Source organism: Oryx dammah, unplaced genomic scaffold (assembly GCF_014754425.2).
Source record: "Oryx dammah isolate SB20612 unplaced genomic scaffold, SCBI_Odam_1.1 HiC_scaffold_18, whole genome shotgun sequence".
In the NCBI taxonomy this organism is placed as follows: Eukaryota; Metazoa; Chordata; class Mammalia; order Artiodactyla; family Bovidae; genus Oryx; species Oryx dammah.
The window spans coordinates 113,545,364-113,561,908 of record NW_024070202.1 but is presented as its reverse complement, the minus strand read 5'-3'; the positions used below and the strand labels follow the sequence as shown (position 1 = coordinate 113,561,908).

At 65.6% G+C, this 16,545-nt stretch overlaps 1 protein-coding gene across 3 annotated transcripts in view; it reads right to left on the bottom strand.

The window, feature by feature from the left end:
- AGAP3 (ArfGAP with GTPase domain, ankyrin repeat and PH domain 3) overlaps positions 1-16,545 on the bottom strand; it is a 56,689-nt gene that overhangs the window by 12,007 nt on the left and 28,137 nt on the right. For 2 of the 3 annotated variants that reach the window (XM_040260327.1, XM_040260328.1), the window contains exons 2-9: positions 14,322-14,380; positions 13,969-14,056; positions 13,693-13,778; positions 13,388-13,529; positions 12,830-12,964; positions 12,576-12,703; positions 7,393-7,485; positions 3,088-3,192 (exon numbers count right to left, since the gene is read on the bottom strand). In XM_040260327.1, the coding sequence (XP_040116261.1) occupies positions 3,088-3,192; positions 7,393-7,485; positions 12,576-12,703; positions 12,830-12,964; positions 13,388-13,409 (483 nt within the window). In that variant the 5' untranslated portion in view covers positions 13,410-13,529; positions 13,693-13,778; positions 13,969-14,056; positions 14,322-14,380. Of the gene's footprint in view, positions 1-3,087; positions 3,193-7,392; positions 7,486-10,915; positions 11,075-12,575; positions 12,704-12,829; positions 12,965-13,387; positions 13,530-13,692; positions 13,779-13,968; positions 14,057-14,321; positions 14,381-16,545 lie in introns of all 3 variants that reach the window. The other variant, XM_040260326.1, reaches the window with a different exon arrangement.

Below are 16,545 nucleotides of genomic sequence, written 5' to 3'. Positions count from 1 at the left end.
ACAGCAATTTCTTCCCCAGCCTCCTCGCTAATTACCCAGCCAGCGTTCTCATCTCGTTTTATTACTGGAATTAACAACGAGTTCAGAGCGTGGAAAGCTATTAAGATGTGTGATTAAGCCACATTCAATTAGTTTCTACAAACAATTTAATTGATGTTGCAGATAGAATTAACAGAAGGTGATTGTGTGAATGGCTCCGCTGGCTGCAAAATGGGGGAGGCTGTGGCGGGCTCTCCTGGGCCCCGGCAAGGACCGGGCGTGAGGCTCGAGACCTGCCCACCAGCCCTTCCTCAGAGTGCCCCTCAGGTCCCACCAGCCTGGGGCCCACCAGCCCGACCGGCCTGCCGATTGGTAAGCGAGTCCCCAGCTCCCCTGCCCTCGAGTCTCCTGGTAGGGGGAGTGTGTGCCCTCCGGAGTTCCCGGAGGGCCTTCCTCTGCCGGCTTCCTAACAGGAGGGTGCCTCCAAGGGGAGCAGACGGCTCCCAGGGAGAGCGGGTCCCTGCTCATTGCCGGCAGCTGGGAAGTTTGCTCAGGTTGGAAAGTTTGCTCAGGTTGGAAAACACGGCCAAGGGGGATGGAGGCAGGGAAGCCAGCAACAGGAGCTCGGCGGCCACCAGGGAGGGACACCAAGAGAGGAGGAGCGGATGGAGCGAAACAGCCTCCATCAGGAGGGACCTCGGACACGGGGAGGGGCATGCACGGAGACCCTGGGCGTGGCCTCACTGGTGCTCTGTTACCACGGTTTTGAACCTGGTTCAGGTCTCCTGGACAGGAAGAGAAACGTGGACCGGGCAGGGAAGCTGCCATCTGCATGGGCCAGGTGCCCAGGGCATCTGGCGTGGGTTGGGGACGTGCTCTCGGAGCCCAGAAGCAGAGGGCAGCGACTAAAGGGCCGACTGATGGGGAGGCCACGCTCTCAGCCTCTTCACCACGCCCGTGGAGCCGGCGGCCTCTTAGATTCACCTCCCAGCAAAGCAGGGACAGCCTGGAGCCAGCATCACCACATCCCGGCCCAGCACATTGACCACACACAGTTCCCAAGCATGGCGGCCACCCAGCCGGCCTCACTTGCCCTGATGGTACCTCTCCAGGGATCCCCAGGCAGCCTGGAGGGGAGGCGCTCCTGGATTGTGCAGAAAACTCTGGGTGATTCTTACCGTCCAAGTCACGGGGCACCAGGTCACTGGTGAGCCACTGGCTTGGTGACCGAGAAGTCGACAAAGTCCACCCGAGCCTCCGCTCTCTGGGTTGTTAGTGAAGTGAAAGTCGCTCAGTCGTGTCCGACCCTTTGCGACCCACTGGACTGTACAGTCCATGGGATTTTCCAGGCCAGAATACTGGAGTGGGTAGCCTTTCCCTTCTTTAGGGGATCTTCCCAACCCAGGGATCGAACCCAGGTCTCCTACATTGCAGGCAGATTCTTTACCAGCTGAGCCACAAGGGAAGCTAGACAATACTGGAGTGGGTAGCCTATCCCTTCTCCAGGGGATCATCCCGACTCAGGAGCTGAATCGGGGTCTCCCGCCCTGCAGGCAGGTTCTTTACCAGCTGAGCCACCAGGGAAGTTACGTGTGAAAACAGCCATCCCACAGGGTCTCTCCCTTCCCCTCCACCACCAAAACCAAACACGACACCAGGCCCTGTCCTCCCTGTCCCCAGACACTCCCCTCCCAGCCCTCCCCTCCTCCTTCCGGGGTGCGGGGCCACCCAAGGGGCACGAGTGCCCAGCCAGGGCAGCAGGAGGCAGGGGACAGCGAGGACGCAGCAGAGAGAGAGAGGCAGGCGGGCCTCATGGGAGGGGGACAAGGCCACAGATGGGCTCCCAGCCCCGCAGCCGGGAAGCGCTGGGGCAGGAGGTGAGAGCACTGGGCCCAGGAGGCCCAGCCCCTCTCCCTGGGGACACTGCAGTCCTCTTCCTGGTCGGGGGGTGGGGATGCGGGGAGAGGGCGTCCCTGCTTCCTAGGACAGCACAGCCCTCATCAGGGCTCTGTGGAGAGCCTTGCCACCTCTGGACTCAGCAGGACTTGGGGAGGAGAAGGCAAGAGTTGGGGCAAGGACAGTGGCCAGGAGCCTCTGTGCTGAAGCCCCCGAGGTCGCCAGGCCGAGGCCCCTCATCTAACCGGCCCCATAAGCCGGTATCCGAGCACCGGCTCCCACTCTGTGGAGTGAGAGGACCCCCAAGCCGAGGGGAAGGGCCGGGTTGACTGGAAGGGCCCACCCCAGGCCTGTAGGCTTTCTCGGGGTCCTGGGCGCTGCCCTCAGGGGGACTGGGCTACGGCCGAAGCGTGGACCCCAGTTCCTTTCAGCTGGGCCCCCTACAACCCCCATGCCGACTCAGGGGTGGGCGAGGGGCCCTTCCGAGGCTGGCCCGGGGGCCTCCGGGCCCGGGGTGGGGCCGGCCCACGTGCTGTGCTCGAGGGGCTTCGCAGGAGAACTCATTAGGCCCACAGTGGGGTGGTGACAGAGATGGATTCCGGTGACAGCTGTGTGCTGGAGCCACGCGGCGAGGGGAGGGGGGAGAGTGTGGGAGCCGCCACGGGGCCCCCCAGTCACCGCGCCCCGCCCCCTGAGGACCCCTCTGCCCAGGCCCCGTGCCCTGACGTGCCTCACGCCAAGGGGGTCTGTCCCGGCCCCAGGCTCCCCCCAGCAGCCCTGGCTTAACTGCCCTCTCGCACCCCACTGTCCTGGGAGCCCAGGGGCACCCACACGTGTGGTGCGCGTTGGCAACACTATCTTCGCCTCCCCACCCCCGCCAAGCGTGAGCAACTCCATGTAAACAGGCCTGATCCAGCTCTTAAAACAGCTCCAGCAGAGGAAGCAGAACCCGACCTGCACACCAGTCCAGCCCCGGGGGCGACCGCCCGGTGGGTGGGTTTACTCCAAAGGGCCCGGCCAAGACTCAGAGCTTCCGGGCACCGGGCCTTAGCGTCCGTGTGGCCCCCGAGCCCCCAAAGCGAGGCCCCTTTCCCAAGAGCAGGACTTTCTGAGCTCAGGTGCGCTTCCCTCCAGCCCCAGAGTCCAGCCGCTCCACGTCCGCCTGGTCCCCAACGCCCAGCCCCGCCCAGGGGCAGCGAGCCCCCCACTCACGTGCAGGCTGGGGTGGTAGGTGAGCAGCCCGTTGTCACACAGGGTCACATACTTCTTCTTCCATTCCTTGTTTAGGGACTTGCCGCTCCGCTTGAGCAGGATGCCCTGGGGACAGATGCCGCATCAGAGATGGGAGCCAGGCGTGGGGAGGGTCTCAGTGCCCACGGGCCCCATGGACCTCCACCCCGCGTCCTCCCAGGTCACTGTGCGTGTGGGCACAGAGACGTCGTGCGGGACGGAAGTTGAACGGGGAGGGCCACCCGGACCAACCCATCCACCGGACTCAGGGGCCCCTCTCCAGTTACCATGGACCAGTGTCCCATTGTGGGGGGCGGCGCCCCCTACCCCAGGTTGTGGGGCTACATCTGCAATGGGAGGCCGGGGTTTGGACGGCCTCCCAGGATCTCCAGGGTGGGGGTGGAACACAGAAACCTCAGGGGGCCCTGGCCTCCTAAGACAAGCACCTGAATGTCCCCAGAATGCCCCAGTCTCCCCAAAGCAGGGAGTGGGGAGTTCCAGCCATCCAGATTGGCAACCAAATCTCCCATGGGAGCTGAGAGGATGCTGAGTGTGGCACTTGGATGGGCCCCAGGATGGACAAGGGCCCCAAGAGGGCAGGGATTTGAGAGTGTTGTTCATCAACAACCCTCCCGTCCCCCGGCACCGAAGCACACTGGGGGAACCCCTGGTGGACAGTGGGGAAAAGCCAGCAGAGACCCTGCGGCTCTCGGAGGACCCCACCAAGGAAGACCACCCACAGCCCCGACAGTCTCTGCTGCCCTCCCCTAACGACGACCCCTGGTGGTCCCGCACCCACTGCTGGCTCCTGAAACAGCAGCCAGCACAGGGGACCACCAGAGGATGGAGCCGGGGTCGGGATGGGACACAGACAGGCCTGGGCGGCAGGTTCCCCCAGACCAGCATCACCCCTGTGGGCCCCCTCCTCAAACCTGGGGTGCTGAGAAGAGGCAGTACTGCCCAGAGATTCCTACACACCACTGCCAGGGGGAGAGTCCCACAGTGGGATGGCCCGGCTGGGGGCAGGATGGGGCAGCACTCTGAGTGTCCCCCAGCATCACCCCTAACTCCGCCCCGCAAGGGGGTCACAAAGGAGGAGCTTAGGGCCACTGTGCCGGCCTCTCCTTCAGGAGGGGGGCACCCTGCCCTCAGGCAGGCAGGAAATGGGGGTCAGGAGACTCAGTGTGACAGAGAGTGGGGGTAAACCCCGATTCCAGGACACCCTCCCCTGCTCAGGCCTCCTACTAGGAGGTTCAGCCCTGAAACGGTTAGCGAGCAGGTGGCCTGGGATTCCCACACCAGGGGCTGGAGGTGGAGGCCTCCAGTTCTGCTTTTCAACAAGGTGTTTTAACCCCTTCCTCCCTAATCCTCCAGCTGGAGGAGGTGGGGCCGTCTAAGGACACTGGGGAGACCTGGTCCCCTTTTCTCAGGAGCAGCTTCTGAAAACTCAGGGTGTGAACTGAGACCTTCCCTAGACGGCAGGGTGCCTGGAGCATCTCAGAAGGCAGCGGGCTCCGGTCTGGTGGTCCCCGAAGGAGCCCTGGTGACCTGCCTCGGGGGCGTGGCACCCATCCCCTGGCAGGCCAGAAGCGTGGACACAGCTCAGCCGCTACCTCTCCGCTGACTGTGGACCCCAGGCCCTGAGGACTTGGGGCCAGACTCTGGAGAAGGCAGCCCAGGCTCCTCTTGCTGCTGCGGGCGGGGCTGGGGGAAGCGCCCCATCGCCCGCCTCCCTTCCCACCTGCTCCCTGAGCCTCCGCGGGAGATTCCACCAGGGCCTCTGTCCCAAAAACCTTCACGCCTGGAGCTCCCTTCTTGGTCCCTTCACCTTCACCGGGTGCCCTCCTGGTCCACCCGGGCTCACGCCGCCACCCGCCCCCACCCTTCCTTCTGCCACCCACGAGCTCTTAACATCCCCCAAGTCCTGGAAACTGCCTGGGCCTCCATCTCAGACGCACAGACTCACCTATGGAGCACCCCCCTCCCACCCCCCAGCAGGAGATCTGGAGTCAGGATGCGGAAGGCAGCAGAGGAGGGCAGACCTGTTTTGCCCCGAAGTCTTTCCCCTCCTCCACCGGCCCCTCTCTGGACCGTGGGAATGAGGCTCCAGCGCGCGTTAGCCGGGGGCGTGGGAGGAGCTCCGGGACGGGGGGGGGGGGGGTGGGGGGGGGTGGGCGCGGGGCTGCGCGATCGCGGCTGCAAGGGGGGCTTGGCCCGCGCCCACGCGCTCCGCCCGGCCCCGCCGCTCACCTGCCCGCTCGGCCCGGCCCTCCCCGCGCCCCAGGGGCGCCGGCTCCCCTCCCCGGGCAGGCCGGCTGCGCACGGCGGCGCAGGAAGCAATCTGGGGCGGAATGTGAGCAGTGCAAGGGGGCGACAGCCCCCAGAGGACCCGTTCCCCGCCGCCTCCCGCCCGGCTCCGCCAGCCGGCTTAATTGCGGAGTCCGGATTGATTGGGAATGCAAATGGCAACTGAAATGCAATCTCCACTCCCAGCAGGAGCAGGGGGAGGGGGAGCGAGGAACCCGGAGAAGCGCGGGACAGGAGAGCTGGGAAAGGGGTAAACCAGGCCTGGGGCAGAGGGGAGGGGCGCAAGGAATGGCCACCGGCCCAGGTGAGAGGAGAGGGCGTGGTGGCGCCCCATCCCGACAGTAGGCAGGTCCCCAAAGCACCACCCCCCACCCCGTGTGATCCCCGGTGGCTGGAGACAGGTGCAGCAGCTCAGCCTCCTGGCCGGACCCCTCCTTCTGAGGATCCCTGAGTTTAGGGGGGCCTGGAATCCTCAAGTGACCTCACTGATCCCTCCAGGGGCACTGGAGCCTCAGGTGCAAGTTCACAGGGCTTCATCCCCCACTGCACAGACCCTCTTTCCGCTCCCTGTGCGGGATTCAGGGAGCAGATAAATTAGGGCAGACCCCAGCCAGCCAGGAAGCGGGGTGCGTTTGGGGCTAGACTGATCTCAAAGCGAGGACAGGTAGCTGGGTGGCTGGGTGGGGGAAGCATTGCATTTGTTGACTGCCTGTGTGTATACTCAGAAAGCACACGCCACAAAGCAGGGAGTGACAGTCCCCTGCCTGGAGCAGGTCTCCACTGCCTGGCCTGGCAAGAGGCCCTTTGAGGAGGCCTGGGTTGGCACAGCCCCAGAGACACACCATCAACAGGCTTCTGGGCCAGTTCTGCGCATACAGCGAAATGGGGAGGAGACAGCTAGCTGCCATCCTCCCAGCCTATCACCCCGCCCACCGAAGAGGGTCCCTGCGAGGCATTCCTCGGCAACACTTCTGGAGGACTGAAGCACACCCAGCACTCCCCACTGTGCCCTCCGGGGGGGGGGGGGGGTGCCGAGACACTTCCAGGGGTCTCCATTCGCCATGGCCCTGCACTGTGGGGTTAGAAACCCCCATCCCTAACACAATTCTGGTTGCAGAAGCCCCAGCCTGGACGGCCAGACCTGATCACAGGACCCTGGCCAGGCTGTGTCCTCTGGCCACACAAGTCTACTCTGCACTCAAACACAGACATCACGGCTCCCGTAGACACAGGGCATCTCTAAACACCGGCTCCCAGGAAGATGTGTCTGTGCCAGTGCAGCATCCTGGGGACGCAGCAGGCTGACCACCAGGCTGCTGGCCATCCCTGGGGGCACTTGGGCCAGCAGGCTCTCAACTGACACCTCCTCTCTCCACTGCGTCCAGCTCAGCGGTTCTATAGCCCTGCACAGCACTCCAGCAAGCAACTCTGCCTTCCAGCACCAGAGACCCCTCTCCATCACTCAGTGCCTTTTTCTAGCAAAGACACCCAGGACAGGCGGTCTGGGCGCCCTGGCCCTACTGGGCAGTGACTCCAGAGACTATATCAGGACCAAGTTTCCTCTTTTCAAACACACAAGAGGCTCACCGGTAAGACTTTGCTGGTAAACACAGGGTAGGACCAGCCCTTGGTACGTCCACTCAATCCATACTCCTCAGGGTGCCCTTTTGTGAATTCTCTCCCTTTTGGGGGAGGGAGGAGGAGAGGGATGTAGGGGAAGACCAAGCCGGGCCGCAGGGCCGGGCACCTCCAGAATCGCCACCACCAATGCAGAGCCGCTGAAGGTGGCGGGTGGCTCTCTGCTGCCCCCAGGTGGTGATGAGGGTGAGCAGGCCGGCCATCCTTGCCACGGGTGTGTTAACAGCTCAGCCTGGCAGGGGCCTGGGGCGCTGGTCTCTCCCATCTTCCAGAGCCATCCTCCAGCATTGCCGGGGCCTCCTCTCCACTTTTCTCCAGCCCCGGGGGGAAGGGAGTGCTGACCTGTTTGATGGGGATGGCCCGGCCGCTCCCGATGCTGTCCACCTTGCACTCGGCTGCCTTCTTCTCCCGGTCCAAGTCGGCACCCTTTCGAGACTGGAAGAGAAGAGAAGGGGCATGTCAGTGGGGCCCCGGGGTCTGCGGGGGTTCAGCTGCCTGCCTGGAATCCCCAGCTGGCACCCCACCCTCCCCAAATCCCTCCCTCCCCCTGGACAGGCCCTAGCAGCCAGGCAGGGCCGGGCTGGGTGGGCACGGCGGGACTGGGAAGGAATGGAGACCACGAGTATTCCAACGGGTGTTTATTCTTACACACGGCACCATACAGAGCAGCACAGGTCATCACTGGGCCGGGCCCACCCCTTACAAAAGAGCGAGGACACGAGATACCGAGGGCGTGAGGAGCGCGCAGCCCGGGGGGGCCGGGGGAGGCTGGGGCCTAAGAGAAGGGAAGGGGCCCAGAGAGGAGAGGTGGACGGTGGAGGCTGCGGGCTGGCCGAGAGCAGCGCGGGGCACGACCACCAGGTGAGGGGAGAGCAAAGTCCAGAAGTGAGAGCCAGCCGCGGCACAGACACACCACACGCGGCGGCACTGTGTGCCGAGCTCAGTGGCCGCGAGGCCCGAGGGGGCACAGTGGATGCAGAGAGAGAGGAGAGGGGCCGGAGGAGGCCCTGCGCCCCTGCCGGGGCTCCTGGGGCAGAGCCCGGCCCGATGCGGATCCTAGGAAATGGGGTGTGTTGGGGGGGGCCAAGAGAGGGGAAGGCAAGCGCGGCGAGGAGGAGGAGGAGGAGGCGGCGGCGGCGTCCAGCAGAGCAGGAACAGCAGAGAAGTCCATGCAGGAAGGAGCAGAGGAGGGGAGGGGCGGGGAGCACCCCTGGGAGCAGCTGGGCCGCCGGCCGGGCGCTGGACGCCCCGGCCTCTGGGCCTCGTCGCTGGCCGGCGCGCCAGGCGGGGACAGGGGCCGAGCTCCCTTCTTCTCCGTGCGGCGAGAGCCTGGCGCCGTGCGTTCCGCCGGGCTGGCCGCGCGGGCTGGCGGGGCGCTCCAGTGGTTCCTAGCCTTGCCTGGGGGTGTGGGGGTTAGTTACAAAGGTTCCTGTGGGTCTCTGGAGTGGGGAGCACGGCGGCCGCTTCTCATCTGAGAGCAGTCCCAGGGCCCGGCCCCGCACGGGGGACAATGTCCAGAGGTGCTGTGTGTCACCACCTGGTCTTCTAATTTGGAAGGAGTTGGAAAGGCCTTTTTGTTGATGAAAAGTTGGAAACAGTGGCACATATCTGCAAATATCGAAAGAATAGAGATTTTTGGCAAGTTATACTCGAGCCGCGCACACAGTGGGTCAGCAGGTGGCGAGGGCAGAGAACCCGGGCGCCCGGGGAGGAGAGGCGGCTGAAGAGGAGAAGGAGGAGGAGGAGAGGCTGCAGGCCGGCGGTCCATCTCAGGGTGTGGGGGGGTGCTCTGTGCTCCGGGCCCCACGTCCTTCCCCCAGCTCCTCCAGGCTGCCAGGGAGCAGGCCATGGGGGCCGTGGCCAGACCAGCAGGGAGAGCCAGGCCACTGCCCACGGACGTCTCTGCTACCAGTGCCTGCCCTCCGGGGCCTCTCCTGGGCACTGTGGCTTCTGCCCCTTGCACTCCCAGACAGAAGAGCCAGTCGTGGGGAGCGGGGTTCACATGCGGCCTGTCCCAGCCAGGCTGGCCAGCAGAGAGGCCCCCCACCCAGCAACCACCCGAGGACCCCTGGGAGCCCAGAGGAGGGCAGGGGGTGTGGGGTGTGCACCCCACCCAGGATGGGAACCAGGGCGAGGAGTGTCAAAACAAGGACATTAAGTCACAGGGGAGAGACCAGGGGGACGTCAGTGGCCCGTCCAACGGGAAAGTCACGGGGCTGGGACGGGGGCAGGCATGGCTCTGCCAGAGGATGGCAAGGGGGGGGACCCCCCGCCCTCTACCCTCCCCCATCAGCAGCGACGATGAGAAGGGGAGGTCCCGAGAGGCACCTCGAGAGACATGGGCGCGTCTGGAGGCTCCCTCAAGGACAATGGCGCAAGTAAGGTCACCATGGAAACGATGGAGAGAAAAAAAACAAAAAAAAATCAGGTCGCCACAGTGAAGATGGAGAGAATGAAAGAGGCCTGGTGGGGCGGCTGTGCCGTGGAGGACGGGTGCGGCGAGGGGCACGGGAAGGCAGCGCTGAGGAGCAGGCGGCGGGGCGCACCGAGGCGCTGAGCGAGCAGCGGAGGAAGGCGGGAGGGGAGGGATGAGCGGAGAGGAGCAGGTGGGCAGGACGTCAGCGAGCGGGCACCGTGGGCACAGAGGGCAGTCACTGTAGACCCAGGCACCCACGGGCCCCACGGCGGCCGCAGGGGGGTTAACGCACAAGCAGGCAGCCCAGGGCGCTGTGTGTCTCAGCAGGTGTGAGCAGAGATGAGAAGCTGTGAATCCAGGCAGGGTCGGGGCTGGGGGTGGCGGGTGGCGCACGGCAGCAGCAGGATGCAGGGCGTGGGGCAGGGCCGCAGGGGACAGGCAGGGAGACGAGGCAGAAGCGCGCACAGCCAGGATGCAGGGACAAGGCCTAGGGAGCGCTGGCTCTGTCTGAGCTGGGTTCCTGAGGGCCTGGCCGGGGCCTGACCCTGGCCGGGGGCCAGACCAACCGACTGACACCCGAGCCCCGACGCTCGGAGAGCGGGATGAGGAGCGACGCAGAGAGACAGGGCGATCTCCTCGTGCGGGTCCACCCGGGATGGCACGCCCACATCGTCAGGCCTACGCCTCCCAGGAGGGTCCTGCCAAGTCCCCTTGCTGGACAGTGTGTCTGCAGGCCAGACGCAGGCTAGGGCCCCCGAGAGGTGACAGGTAGGGCCTTAGTGGCTGGAGGCACACAGGACCCTGGGCTGGGGGTCTTCGTGGAGGAGCTGAGAGCAGAGCCTGTGGCGGGTGGCTTGGGGGTGTGGGAAACTGAGGCAGGACTCGGGAGATACAGGGGCCTGGGGAAGACGTCCGGGCCTTTTGTCGGGCCAATGGCAGCAGCAGGGTGGTGGTGGGGTGGGGAGCGCGGTGGAATGGAAAGAACGGGGGGTGGGTGGGGTGTAGGCGGACTGGGAGGCCTGGACCTGCTCTGGTTCTGCCATCTACCGCTTCCTGCGGCCTTGGGCCAGCCACCCAGGGCCTCGGTCCACAAGGGCGGGATCCAGGGTGTCTCGAAGTTAAGAGAGCAGACGGGTCCAAAGAGCCCTCCAGCTGGCCAGGACAGCCCTGAGGGGCCGGGAGGAGGGTTTCTGTGTGGCTGTGCTGAGGGGCGGCCCCGCGGGCTCGGAGGAGGATCACAGTCTGGGTGCTGATGGGGGGTTGGCGGGGTGGAGGCGCCTGCATGGAGCCCACGGAGGGTCATAATCTGGGTGCTGGTGGGGGGCGCCTGCACGGAGCTCCCTCCGGGAGCAGCGCATGTCTGTGCAGATGCAGAGAGGGCAGGTGCAGCATCCTGGAGGCTGGGGGCTCGGCCCTGCCTGGTTGGCGGCGGGAGGGGTGGGCACGTACCGTGAAGATGTTGGAGCGCCGCTTGGACTGCTTGCGGATGGGTGTGGGGGTGGAGGAGGCAGCGATGGTCTCCACGCGCAGCTCCCGCTGGCTGATGCTGGGCGTGGAGGGGACTGAGGCTGAGTAGTCGCTGAAGGCGCTGCTGCCGCCATTCGTGGCCTGAGGACAGAGAGGGCTCTCAGGGCGGCTGAACCCGGGGGCCTGGGGCTCGCAGGGCAGAGTAGAGGGGCCGCTCGTTCCTACAGAGGCTAACCCAGGAGGTAGGCAGCAAAGGCCTGGAGGCCCGCGGGACCCCATGGTCACCGCCCTGGGCTGCCCACCCTCCATCCCCTGCCTAGGGCCCCTAGCTAAATTAGAGGCAAAGGGCTGGAGTCAAGGGCAGGGGCTGGGAGAGAACAAGACTGCGGAGTCTTGGCTCACAGCTGGGCGTGACACCAGGTGACAGGTCACCCTGGATGAGCTCCCCAGGCCTGCAAGAACGGGGAGGCTTTGGGAGGCCGGGTGGGGCTCAGGGCACCGTTGGGGGGTGCGGGGGGAGGGTGAGGCTGGTTTCCAGGCTCTGTGTGTGACAGGGCGTGAGATACGGGGAGGAGGAGGGCTGGGCGGGGAGCGAACAGCGACTAAGGCTGCTAAGGCTGCTGACCGCAGGAAGCAGAGGACGGCAGGACACACACGCAGCGGTGTTCGCTGGTGGCGGCTCCAGGAGCCATGGGCGGCATGACAAGGCCACCCCCGATGGCCCACCGGATGGTCACTAAGTAGAGGACGCGCCCTGCCCCAGCAGCCTCCTCTGGTCCGAGGCCAACACCCGAGCTGCTGCCCTGTGAAGGGCACAAGGCCAACTGGCTCAGAGACGGTGGAGAAGGCCTGTGTATGGCTCTCCCTTTCTTACAGGGGAGCCCTGAGATCTTTTACAGCTGTAAAGGGAGGGAATCCCTGGAAAAGCCCACCAGGCCGTCAGGATACGGGGGCCGGGAAGCTTTTGCAAAGACAACAGCCCTCAGCGGAAGGAGTGGCGTGGACTTGACCGCTCAGCACGCACGCCTGTGCTGGCCCAGGGCTTTCCGCAGCGCGGGAGCCCAAGTCCAGGAACACAGTTACAGAAGCCCTGGGCCAAATGTCAAGGGCCCAGAACTGACCAGGCAGTAGGCCCAGGAAGCAGGCAGGTGTCCAGGGGGTAATTTGGGAGGGACACGGCAGGACCCAGCTCAGGCACCCCCCCTCGCAATGGACTCCACGCAGCACAAAGGCCATCAGCCCTTGTGGGTTAAGTGCTGCCCTTCTAAATGCAAACATGGGGTCAGGGGCCGGCAGGTGAGGAGGGGGCGCCTCCAGGGACTTCTCTGGAGGTGGGTACTGAGCCCGCGCTAACCCTGGCTGACCAGAGCAAATGCTTAGGTGGCAGCGGCTGCAGGTTAAGAAGTGTGGAGCAGCGAGGGGAGCTGGGAGCGGGAGGGCAGGGACTGTGGGGCACAGGTGGGGGGCCAGGCCAGGCCAGGTGTGCAGGCTGAGGGGACCCGAGCCAGTGCTTTCAAACCATCTGCAAGGCGGGAGACCAGACGCGGCAGGGAGAGGCAGGCAGACAGACAGAATGGAGAGGCAGGGCCGAGGTGGGGTGGGATGGGCGTGCGGTGGGGGGAGCGCGTGGGGCAGACCGCACCTGGTTGATGTGTACAGCCGGGATGGAGGCGGCGGACACGGCCGAATGGCTGGGGGAGTTGGGCAGTGACTTGCAGGGCCCGATGGCCAGCTGCTGCTTCTTCCGCAAGGCCACTACCTTCTGGGCCACTGCAGGGGACAGCAGAGTCAATGACCCCTCTGGGGAAGTGGGGGAAACCCCACTTAGAGCCAACTGCCCCCTCCGCAGAGCCTGCCTGATCCCTCCGGGGCAGCGCCCGGCACCCGCCGAGTTACCATCCTGGAAGACGCGCTCCACGTTGAGCCCATAGGTGGCACACGTCTCGTAGTAGGTGCATCGCTTCAAGTCTGTGGACAGCTTGCGGGCCCGGCTGTCATCGATGACCCGTGGGTTCGCGGCACTGATGGCGTCTGTCAGAGACGGAGGTGAGGAATCGGGGGCTGACTCAGCCGGCTGACGCTGCGCTGTGTGGTCAGAGGGTGGGGTGGGCCGAGAGCCCGGGTGGCGGATGCCACAGAGCACGAGAATAAGGGGGTCTGGGCCTCGTTCCAGCTCTGCCGCCGACTGAGTGGAAATGAGCCACCCCCTGTGTTCATCTCAAAGAGTGCGGCGGGACACGGCCATCACAAGGACGGCAGGGTCACAGCCGGGGGGCAACCCAGCATGTAGGGGGCAGAGAGGAGGCGCCTGCTTGGGGTGGGGGTGTGGGGGTGGCCCACTGGAAGGGCTGGATCAGCGCCAGGAGGGCAAAGAGGGTAGGGGGCCAGGCTTTCTCATGCTGGCCCATGGGGACCCACAGCCGCCGCGCCACCCCAGCGAGCAGGCCCGCTCACCCTGTGTGCCCACCAGCACCATGGGCACCTCGCTGGTGTTGCGGAAGCTGCAGAGACGCAGGAAGTAGTTGTACACCGTCTGGAAGCTGATCTCATCCTCCAGGCTGAACACAAACACCACTGCGTCCACCCAAGCAGCAAACTGGGGGGGGGGGGGGGGGCGCGGAGCAGAATTACCACCCTCACCTGGGCACGGGTGAACTTTGCCACCCCCATACCACCCACCGCCGCCCCGCACACGATCTTGCTGGGGTCCCAGCTAGGAACCTTGAAAAATGGGGGCGCCACGCATGGGCCAGGGCTACCTGGAGCTCGGGGGGGCCTCCTTCATCTCGGATCAGTAGCAGGTAACTCTGGCCATCCACCACAATCTCCTTCTTAAACCGACCCCCTAGGACAGAGTGCGCGGTCAGGCCCCAAGCCGCAAAAGCGAGCCCACGACGGGGGTTGGAGCGGTGGCCACACAGAGAAGGGACCCACAGCTTCCAACAGAGAAGACGGGAGGATGGAGAGAGACACGGGGCTGCAGCCCCCTGAACAAACAGCGGGAGACAAGGACGGGCCGGCCTGTTAACGCTCACCTTCAGGGGACTCCTCCTGGACATAGGTCCCCGTCAGATAGCGGTGCACCAGGGCCGACTTCCCACTAGACAGGTTCCCTACAATGCCCTGCGGGAGAGGAAGGAGCAGTGGTCAGAGGGCTGGACAGACAGATGGTACAGGACAGGCAGGACAGGCTGATCCACTTGGGAGGAGATGGCCCAGCGCTGAGGATGGAAAAAGCAAGAGAAACCGGGAAGAGACGGGCGCGGGGCAAGGCGGAGCCTAGAGACGGAGGGGACTGGAAGCTGGGGTGGTCGGGCAGAGTCACGCCAGCCCACCACTCTAGCCCGCACCCCCAGCCCAGGGCTGCCTGTGCCTCCCACTCACTCACCACTTTAAGCTCCGGCACCGAGCGGCTCAGGGTCCACTCCTGGCTGTTCACAAAGGAGTCTGCAGGAGAGAAGGCCGCCCGTCAGGGCTGGGATGGCACATGGCCCTTTGCTATCCAGCACCAGCTGCCTCCGTGACCTGGCACCTCTGCGAGGCCACAGCCAGAAAACACCCTCACGCCCTAGTTTCCTGTGCACACTCAAGTTGCTTCAGTTGTGTCTGACGCTCTGCGAGCCCGCCAGGCTCCTCTGTCCACGGGGTTCTCCAGGCAAGAATTCTGGAGTGGGTGGCCATGCCCTCCTCCAGGGGAATCTTCCCCACCCAGGGGTTGAACCTGCGTCTCTTACATCTCCTGCACTGGCAGGTGGGTGCTTTACCACTAGCGCTGCCTGGAAGCCCCTAGCTCTCTAAGTGAAGTCGCTCAGTCGTGTCTGACTCTTTGTGACCCCATGGACTATAGCCTACCAGGCTTCTCAGTTCATGGGATTTTCCAGGCAAGAGTACTGGAGTGGGTTGCTATTTCCTTCTCCAGGGGATCTTCCCTAGAGAGCAGCAAGAATGCTCTCTGAGAATGGAACAGCGGGGTGACAGCTCTCAGTTCTCCAGCCTGGACAGACCGGATCCCTCTTCTTTCCGCTCCAGCGAAGTGGGTAGCTACTACCTTGAGTCACGCCCTACCCGGCGCCCCCGCCTGGTGAGAGGCCGCTCTAGTGGGTCTCCGCCAGACCCAAGCTGGGCTGGGGGCCCGCCTCTGCAGCCAGAAGGAACAGCTCACCCTCGCAGGGTGGGGCCACCCACTACATTCCTGGTGAGCAAAGAGGGCGGAGCCCTTCACCTGGCCCTGTTTGTGAGAGGCTGGTCCAACAGGGAGCTGTCTGCCCCTCCCAGCCGGCCCTCCTCCCCAGGCTCCTCCTCGGCAGGAGCCAGCCACCCTTTCTTTCCCAGAGATCCGCCTCCAGCGCTCCTCCTCTCAAGCCCATCCCCAGCTCCTGCCTCACCCCGGCGCTACCAAGAGCCCCTGCCAGGGCCAGCCCCTCTCCTTGAGCCTCCAGGTTGGCACAGACATCCTGGGGCCGGCTCCAGGCAACTCCGCAGGGACCAGGCTCTTGGGGCTCTTGGGGGCGGGGTTCACGCCCCCTCCCCAGGCTGCCTCCAAGAGTAGTTACAACGCGCGGGTCCAGTCCCTAAACTCATCGGCAAAGGCAGCTTAAAGCCTCACCTGGGAGAGCTAGAGCTGCTGCTGATCTAGTCCTCCCCGCCCTCCAGAGCCGGCCCAGGCTCCGAGTGTCTCATCCGTTCCGGGGCCCCTTCCTGGGTCTCCAAAAGTGAGAAAGGGCCCCTTCCGTTCCGCTCTCATTCCACTTCGCTAGGGCCACAGGAGGGAGGCCCTCCCGGGACCCACCTGGAAGCCCGCCTCTGCCACAGCCACCGTCTGCAGACCCAACAGCGACCCCAGATCCTGCCGAGCGCTGATCCACTTGGTCCAGCCCCATCTGGCGGACCCCCCACGCCCCCCCGCACGCCTTCACGGCACGCCCACCTCTCCCGGTAGCTGTCTGGTTTGTTTCACACCCGCCCTTAAGCCCGGACTCCAACCGGAGAGGACACCCAGGCCCGGGCGCTTCCCCTTACCGCTCGGCGCGCCCAGGAGTCCGGGGGCCGCGGCTGCCCGGCGGCTCCAAAGCGGCTCAGACGGCGCGGGCGCGGACGCGGGCTCCCTCCGGCGGAAGCGGCTGGTGAGCAGCCTCCAGAGGCCGGCGGCGGTACGGGGACGGGCGGCCTCGGGCGCGGCGCGCGAGGCCTCGGTGCCCAGCAGCAGGTCGCGGCGGCTGGGGAAGGCGCCCAGGGAGCTGGCGTCGCCGTCGCTGCGGGTGCGCGCGCGGGGCAGCAGCCCGGACTCGGCGCGCCGGATCTCCTGGCCGCGGCGCAGGCGGAAACTGAAGCTCTTCCTCAGCGCCGACAGGCCGCGCCGGGGGCTCGGGGCGCTGCGCCCGCCGCCGCCGCGCAGCACTTGCCAGCGCTGGCTGCTCCAGAGAGAGGCGCCCCGCAGGAAGCCGGAGCTGCCCGCGCGGCCCAGCCCCGCGCCCGCGCCCTCGGCCTCGCCCGCCAGCTCCAGGCGGTTCACCTCCAGGAACGTCATGCTGGTGGGCCGCGGTGCCTGGGAGCCCCGGGGCCGGCTGCGGTGAGTCGGCGCGGGGCTGGACGCGGGGCTGGAAGCAGGCCCG